This window comes from Malania oleifera, chromosome 5 (assembly GCF_029873635.1).
Source record: "Malania oleifera isolate guangnan ecotype guangnan chromosome 5, ASM2987363v1, whole genome shotgun sequence".
NCBI lineage: Eukaryota > Viridiplantae > Streptophyta > Magnoliopsida > Santalales > Ximeniaceae > Malania > Malania oleifera.
The window spans coordinates 2,128,453-2,136,596 of NC_080421.1; the positions used below are offsets into that span (position 1 = coordinate 2,128,453).

An 8,144-nucleotide genomic window follows, 5' to 3' on the forward strand; every position below is an offset into this window, starting at 1 on the left:
TGGTATTTAAATAATAAAAAGAAAGGGAAATGGAAACCGAAAATAGAAGGAGGCGGTCAACTTTGGAAGGAATAACCAAAGGGAATTATCAGGGCCTCGTCGACGAACATAGAGGATTCGTCGACGAGAGTATAAGAGGACCTCGTTGACAAGGAGTGGGTTTCGTCGACGAAATTATTAAAGGACTTGTCAATGAGATGACATGGCTTGTCGACGAATCCAACCCTATAAATAGTGAAAAACTCAGATTTTGATGGAAATTCAGCGCATAACCCTCTTTTTTCTCTCCCATTCGGTTCCCTCTCCTTCTTCTTCGATTTCGAACCGGATTTTTGTCAGTTCAACGATTTGAAGCCACCACGATGCTCCCGGGAAAGTTCTCTGCAAGTCTGCCGGAGCGGATCGTCAGTGGGGCTGAGTTGGAAACTATCCCAAATCCAAGGTAAGGCTTTCTACTCAGTATTTGGTTATTTGACAGTTGTAGGAAGTGTTATACGCGTAGAAATATTGAACTTTAGTTCTGGGGAATGTTGTTTCCAGGGTGTTGAGTTGGGAACCCTGCGGATGCAAGACAGATTTTCTTAGGGGCTTTTCAGGAATCAGGTAAGAGGATAAATTAAGTTAGTTCTTTTAAGAAAATGTATGTATATATATAACATTTGATTTCAGGAAAGTAAATATATCTATATATATGATTTATATTTGGGAAAATACTATTAAAAATGATATTATGTTAAATATGCGAAAAACCTGTTAGTGTGGCATAAGTAGAAATTGTTATGAAACACTGTTTTCTGGGAATGTGTTAATGATACGGATTTTAATAATGGAAAACTGGCGTACGGGCTGAGTTTTTTATATGGTTTGCCGGCGTACGGGTCGTGCTATGTGTATGATTTTCCAGCGTACGGGCTAAACTATGGATATATTTTGCAGACGTACGAGTCATGCTATGGATGTGATTTGCCAGCGTACAGGTTAAGCTATGTATATGATTTTTCGGCGTACGAGACGAGCTATGGATGTGATTTTCCAGTGTATGGGCTGTGCTATGATATGATTTGCCAACCTACGGGCCGAGCTATGGTAAAATATGAAATACCGGCGTATGGGCCAATGATTTTTCATGATATACGTAAATATGCAAAATGATATGATTGATCTGATAATTAATGATATGAGATATTCATGTATCACAGTTTCAGTATATGTTATATGATATCAGAACCTGGTTGGTTTGGTCTAGGCTAACACTTGCACGGTACCGTTGCTATGTGTCCATGGTCATCATGATCATGATATTTGTGTTAATGCCGCTGTACCGAGTGGTGTGAGATTGGATGGTCGATGTGGTTTTTAAGAAGTGTGTGAGCGCCCGTGGTGTACAAACTAGGTTTGGCAGACCCATCAGACTTACAGACTGTACTTTTGACTTGGCAGTGGTCGGCCAAGTATTGTCAGATTCCACCTTCGGGCCACACAACCCAGTTATGTGGGGGTAATACATGACAATAACCAGCTAACCTACCAGGAATGTTTTTATATTATTATTATATGAGATGAAATATGTGTATGAAAATGCAGTATGTTCTGCCATGTTTTGATGATATATATGTTTTCCTAGATTTGACAAAACAGTTACTTAATATGTTTTGTATGGTATATGTATAACACGGAATACTCATGTTGCCACACACTGGTATTAGTTTATTTCCCTTACTGAGAGGTGTCTCACCCCAAAATTTTATAAACTTTTCAGGAGCCCCAGATATGAGAGCGGGAAAAGCCTCGTTGATTTAGTGCTATTTGTCTACCCTCTTTGAAGGGTAAGTTTTAGTATGGACGGTTGGATTTTGTGAAAAATGTCCCTAGATTTTATTTTTGGGATGTATATACTGAAATACAGTGGATATAGTGACTCTGGTATTTATGGTGTTGTGATGGATGTTTTCGTATTTATGATATTGTGATTGTATGTTTCCTGCTACTTAGGCTTCTGTTATGTGATCTGATGTATCTCTCGTACCCACAGGTTCAGGTGGATTATGATCTGCTGAGTTGAGCTTTGTGATATTGTATTTACTGAAAAAAAAAAAATAATGTAGAAATTAAGCAGGTCGTCACAGGTAATTCTATACCGAACCTCGTTAATTTCTTGTCTTGTTCTTTTTACTGTTTTATTATGAGTTTCTGCATTACTTTAATTTCTTATATATTCAATAGCAATAGTTGTAGCATTGGTGTTTAACACAAATGGGGTGTCGGGCACAACAGAGGACTTTCCTCCACACTCCCTAACAAGAAGAGGATCTTGTAGCCCCTACGAGCATGGCACAGTGGTAAAGCTACTGGGCAATCTAGTAGGAGTATCGGAGGTTCGAATCCTAGTAGATGCACTCAGTTGATGCTCCCAATTGATGCAGCGAAACTATGTCATGGGTGAAGGGTCCTAAAATGGGTCCTAAGAGACAGGTTGGCCGAGAGTCTGACTCGATAGTGTATTGACCGCATCCGGATTTCCAAGAGAGATGCATCAGGGAGTAAGGTCGTCGATCCATGGGTTTGGTGCTGGCAAGGGGGGCCTCGTGGGGGTCGTTGATGAGCAAGAGTTCCCACGATAATCGAGAGAGAGAGAGAGAGAGAGAGAGAGAGAGAGAGAGAGGATCTTGTACCCTTTTGTTTTTCAATTATAGTTTGCCATTGCAAAAAGAGAGACATAGTGAGTTTTATTTTAGGGATTTTGGAGTGTAGCTCTATGTATAGCTTATGCCCAATGGAAAAATTACAAAAACAGACAACCGTCATTAAAGTAGGAACATAAATATGTCACTAGTCTTATTACACTAACAAATGTGACAAAATGTAAAAGTAACACCCTTCAACTACACTTTTTTCTTTCCTAATCATTTACATCATCAACCCTGTGTAAAGAAATCACGTTTGACACTGGTCTGCATAAAGAAACAAGGGAAAAGACCCTTCAAATAATCATTTCCAAGGGCCATCACCGCATGGAAAGCACCCCTCTTGTGCAATATCGTTGATTTGGACTCCAGTGTCATATATTACCCCTGTTTTCCAGTCTATAGGAAGCACAGGTCCATGCGCCCATATCCATTTTCCATCGTATCCCCCAGTAACCACCAATCGAAGTTGCAGGGGCCCTTGTGGAACACTATCTGTCGACCACACGGCCCCATAATTTCGAGTCATGTATTGCCACCTGCTTGAATCACTAGCCTGCAAATTAAACAAATAACGTGAACAAATAAATCCAACTAAAAGTTTATCAAGATTTTGTTTGCAAGCTCGTGCAACCCCATAAATCGAATTCTCAAGGTCTTGTTTCATACTACTTCGAAACAATTCTTGAAGAACAGCTCCAAAGGACACCCAGTTTAGTTTTGGTCCAATTAAAACCCTTAACTGGTTCCAAAACTACTAGCCAATATCAAAAGCTGCGAAGGAGAAGGACCATCCTTTATTAGCATTTCTCGATTTAATTACCTTAGCTATGTCGACAGCAACTATATCTGTTTGTCCACCTTGATATAGAAATTTGAGTGCTAAAAAAGATTTGTTGCTGATTTCTTCCACGCGCACAGATAAGTTCTTTCGGTAAACACAAGGTACCCTGTTTCATAAAGAAAATCAAAACCATTATGATGGAAAACATGCAAAATGCTCTTATAACTGAAATGAATCTCTGTTTTTTTGGGTAAACGAATCAGAACCCTAAAAACATAAATGGGCATTTTGTTCTTAATAGTTTTTCAAAATCTCATGCATGAAGATGAAGATCAGACCGTTAGCAGATGCAGGGAGAGGACAGTGCTAGGACATAAAGGGGTCCACCCACAACATAGAAAATTAATTGAAACAGGGTAGTAGGGTACTGCAGGTACATTACATTATGTGGTAGGTTAACAAATATTGCCGTTTATAGAGAGCAAATGTCATGAAAAACCAAACCAACTTTGAGAAGGGAAACGGAGATGTTTTTTATTTTTTATTTTTTATTTTTATCTTGAGTTTCAACCATAAAGAAGAGATCATCTTTCTTGGTTTCCCAAATCTGAACTAGAAAAAGGTTTTTTTTTTTTTTTTTTTGTGGGTTCTTATTCTTAAACTAAAGGGATAGTTTGGAAACATTTGTACAGATTTGAAAAATACTTAATTTTAACAAGTATTGATTAATAAATGTTAAACTGAAAAAATGTCAATTTAACAAGTTTCGATAATAAATGTTGAACTGAAAAAATATTTGAAAGTTGTAAGTGATGATTAGTTATGTTTAAGGAGTGGTATTAATATATATTATAATAAATAATCAAATAATATGTAATTATCTTTTAATGTATTTTTAAAATTATATGATAATCACTTAATTTTCTAATATTATAAAATTGACTGTGTCTATGAATAGTATCACTTATAAGTATCTTAAATTATTTCTCAAAATTTGCTTAAATAATTTTCAAAAAATAATCTTAAAAACCATTTATATAATTAACATCAAACGCTACTATTTTGTTAAACCATCTATTATTTTTTAAGTGTCAAGTGTTTTAAGTGCTCCCAAACGGGGGCTAAAGAACATTGAAATCTGCTTACTTCCTGTATTCCACGTTCACAATGCCTTCATTCAAAATGTCTTGGCCCTTGCCATTCCTAGCCATGGCCGAGAAAGCTGTCCTGCTGAGAACCAAATCTGTTCGGTTGCTATTATTAAGATCGAACAGAAAAACTTTGATGCCTTCTGATCTGCAAAGAGCTTTGTCCTTGCACCTCATCTGTCAAAATTTGTCTATACTCAAAATCAACCCTAAAATCTCCCATATGATACCAAAAGAGGACTTATTATAGCGCAGATGCAGATGATCATACCTGCAAGCACCCACCACAACCTGCTCCATTTTTGTACAGGGAAGAGACTCCAGCTGCAAGGAATCGTCCACCGAGTTTTAAAGCCAGGGGACCATACCCACAAGCCCCCTCTGCATCAAATCCACAAAAATTAAATTACCCACCACATATCTCTAGAAAATTTAATCTGGGTCAGTGTCAATTTTGCATTTTTCCTGATTAAAATTCATCTGGTTCAGCCCCAGCTACATCAATTTCGCTGAGTAAAAAGCTACCCAACACACATTTCACAGAAATTTCATCTGGGTCTCTGTCAATTTTTCATTTTTTCTTGATTAAAATTAATCTGGGTCAGGCCCAGAGCTGCACCAACTTCGCAGAATAAAAAAACTAACCACTACACATTTCACAGAAATTTAATCTGGTCTCTCAATTTTGCATTCTATTGATTAAAATTCATCTGGGTCATCCCAGTTGCATCAAATTCACAGAATAAAAACTACCACTATACATTTCAGATAACAATTTCAACCGAGTCTCTGCAATTTCCATTTTCATAAAGAATCATCTAACAATCTGCGTCAGCCTAAGATGGGAAGTACAAAAATAAAAAACAAACGAGAGAGAGAGAGGGAGAGAGACAGAGAGAGAAAAGAGAGAATGAATTCTTACTCATGAGAACAGCAGAGTTAGAGAAATAAGAAGCATTGCTTTGGTGTATGCATCTGTCGCAGGCAGTGGCGGAGGAGATCACGAGAAGCAAGAAGGAGCCAAGAAGGAAGAAATCCATGGTTCCGGGATTAACTGCGAGTTGCAGAGGAAGAGAGATTCGTGAGGTATATATAGAGAAGAAGAGCACAGCAAGAGCAGGACTTTGAGACTCGAGGAAGTGGATTACAGGTCATGAGCAATCAAGAAACTTTACTGAGTTTTGCTCATTGACAACTTTTGAATTTAGAATTTTAGGGTTCTGTTATGACTTCCATGGACGAGAAGGAAAGTGACAAGCAATTGCGCATACGCGGAGCCACGAGGATATAAAATGATGGGGCTGTCACCGACTCTTTGCACTAACAGCTAGCCGCGGAGGAACCCGGTACTCTTGAGTCTGTGGCTACGGCATTTATTTGTTAGCAACATAATATCAATTAATTATAAATTGTTATAGAACTATTTTTAAAACATTTTTATTTAATATATTTAATCTTGGTTTCAGTGATTTTTTTAACGTATTGAATGATATAAGTTTTATAATCTTAACAACTACTCTTGATAATAAATAGAGTAATATAGATTAATTTTTAGTTTTTCAGTTTCAATTGGTCTTTTACTCTTGTTTATTTTTATTTTTCTGTCTTTTTAAAAATGTCCTTCTATTTGCTTTTTTTTTTTTTTGGGACAAAAAACGTTTATCTCTCCTTAGATTTAGCAAAAAATTAGGAACCTCACAAGAGATTTCAAAAATTCCATCGGCATCACTTGAGATTTCAAAAATAACATATGAGATTTGTTAAAAAGATACAAACCTTCCTATAAAAAACTTTTCTTTCTACAAAATATAAGGTAAGATTCGTATCTTTTTGATAAATCTTAAGAAAGATTTCTAAAATTCTTAAAACCTTAAGGAAAATCCCTCTGAGATTTTTGAAATAAGACCAATATTTTTTTTTATAAAGAAGGTTAATGTCTTTTGTTCTTTTTTTTTTTTTTTTGAAATATTCATAAGATAATTGTTTATTTTTAGTCTTTTATTTTCTTCTTTCAATAACACTTGTTTTTATTTATTTTCTCTTCTTTGTTTTCGGTATTGTTCATTATCTTTTGAATAATGTATTTAGAAGTTGGAACATTCAATAATAATTTTTTTTTCTTCATAACTTTTGTAATAATAAATGCTGCATAAATGTTTTTTAACAATATTTTTAATTTTGTATAATAATTAATCTAGGGAATATATTTTTAAACTATTGTGCTCTTAGTAATAAAGTGTAGTTGCTTGTGCAAAAATATTCATTTTTAAATTTTTCTTGTCATTTTTTTATGTAGTCTTGTCTATTTTAATATTTTTTCTTTCCACAAAAAAACTCGCTTTTAGATTTTGTTGAAACATTTAAAAGATTTTTTTATTTAATTCTTTTTTACTTCTTTTATTATTTTTTGACACGTTCTCACTAATTTTATCTTTTTTTCTTCTTGTATGTTCATCATCTTTGAAACATTCAAAAGTAGTTTCTTTTCTTGTTCGAAAAATTTCTAAATACCATTAGTCTGTATAACAATTATGATGAATGATTATACAAATTACTTTCTCACCATATAGACTTCAAACCCTAATTTTTTAGTTTTTGAAAAATAATATTTTTTTTGTTGCAATGATATGCAACAAGAATAATAGTTTTTTTTTTTTTTGTTAAAATTACTCAAATCATGATATGCAATGATATTTGTAATTTATTCACATACACAAATTTAAAAAATTGATAAATACAAAATAAGTGTTGGATAATTTTTTTTTTTTGCATATAATAAAGATTTAATATGTAAAAGAATCAACCTTCTTCTATATTAAAAAGAATGAAATTAGTAATCATTAGAAATAATATCGAATCAAGTTTAGAGATTTAACCTTCCCATGAATCCGAAGTAAAATTTTAATTCAAACATACAAATTAGGGCTATGTTATTTGTTGTTTCATATTTCTAGTATAAAGCTTTAAAAATTAGAAATATCCAAGCAATATGTTTCTTGAAATAAATATTTTTGAACCAAAAAAAAAATAATAGATTAATATAAATATATAGGCCAATAATTCATATATATATATATATATATATATATATTTATCTTATTCCAAAAGAATTTCTCATAAGTATCATAAAAAATATATATTTTTTACCTAATAAACTTTTGAAAAATTAAAAATTGTACTCAATGAATATATAAATAATAAATAACCAATTAGGACCCGTGAACGTCTGGAAGGTAATGATATTTTATAGATGTAGATTTTCTTTTGATGGCTTTTCCAACTCGTTTTATTTGAAAAGAGTAGTACCTTACATAATATTTGACTAAAAAAAGTGTATTTTCAAGATATACTACAATCATAAGTTAGAGTTCAAAGGTTTTTAATTTTTATAAGTAATTACTAAAATTTTGCATATCACTTCACTAATAATTTTAATGTAATATTGAGTTATATATATATATATATATATAATTATCTATGATAGTTTCAATTGAAAAGTCATTATGATTTTCTCTATAATGATCTCTT

The 8,144-nt window shown here is 33.4% G+C and overlaps 1 protein-coding gene across 1 annotated transcript; it reads right to left on the reverse strand.

Annotated features, from left to right (window-relative positions):
• Nucleotides 1-2,804: 2,804 nt before the first annotated feature.
• LOC131156581 (expansin-like A1) lies at nt 2,805-5,920 on the reverse strand. The gene is made up of 5 exons (XM_058110388.1): nt 5,539-5,920; nt 4,888-4,997; nt 4,615-4,793; nt 3,508-3,634; nt 2,805-3,240 (listed from the first exon to the last, which is right to left on the reverse strand). Exons 1-5 carry the CDS (start codon nt 5,654-5,656, stop codon nt 2,989-2,991), a joined length of 786 nt encoding a protein of 261 aa, XP_057966371.1. The 5' UTR covers nt 5,657-5,920; the 3' UTR covers nt 2,805-2,988.
• Nucleotides 5,921-8,144: the final 2,224 nt, after the last annotated feature.

Bases quoted from the DNA above. Each gene is read 5' to 3' on its own strand.
- LOC131156581 (XM_058110388.1), bottom strand. From the start codon at position 5,656: ATGGATTTCTTCCTTCTTGGCTCCTTCTTGCTTCTCGTGATCTCCTCC. The intron at 4,794-4,887 runs GTATGATCATCT...AAATTTTGACAG, and splicing joins GTTGTGGTGGGTGCTTGCAG to ATGAGGTGCAAGGACAAAGC. The intron at 3,241-3,507 runs GTAATTAAATCG...TTTAATTTGCAG, and splicing joins TTGCTGTCGACATAGCTAAG to GCTAGTGATTCAAGCAGGTG.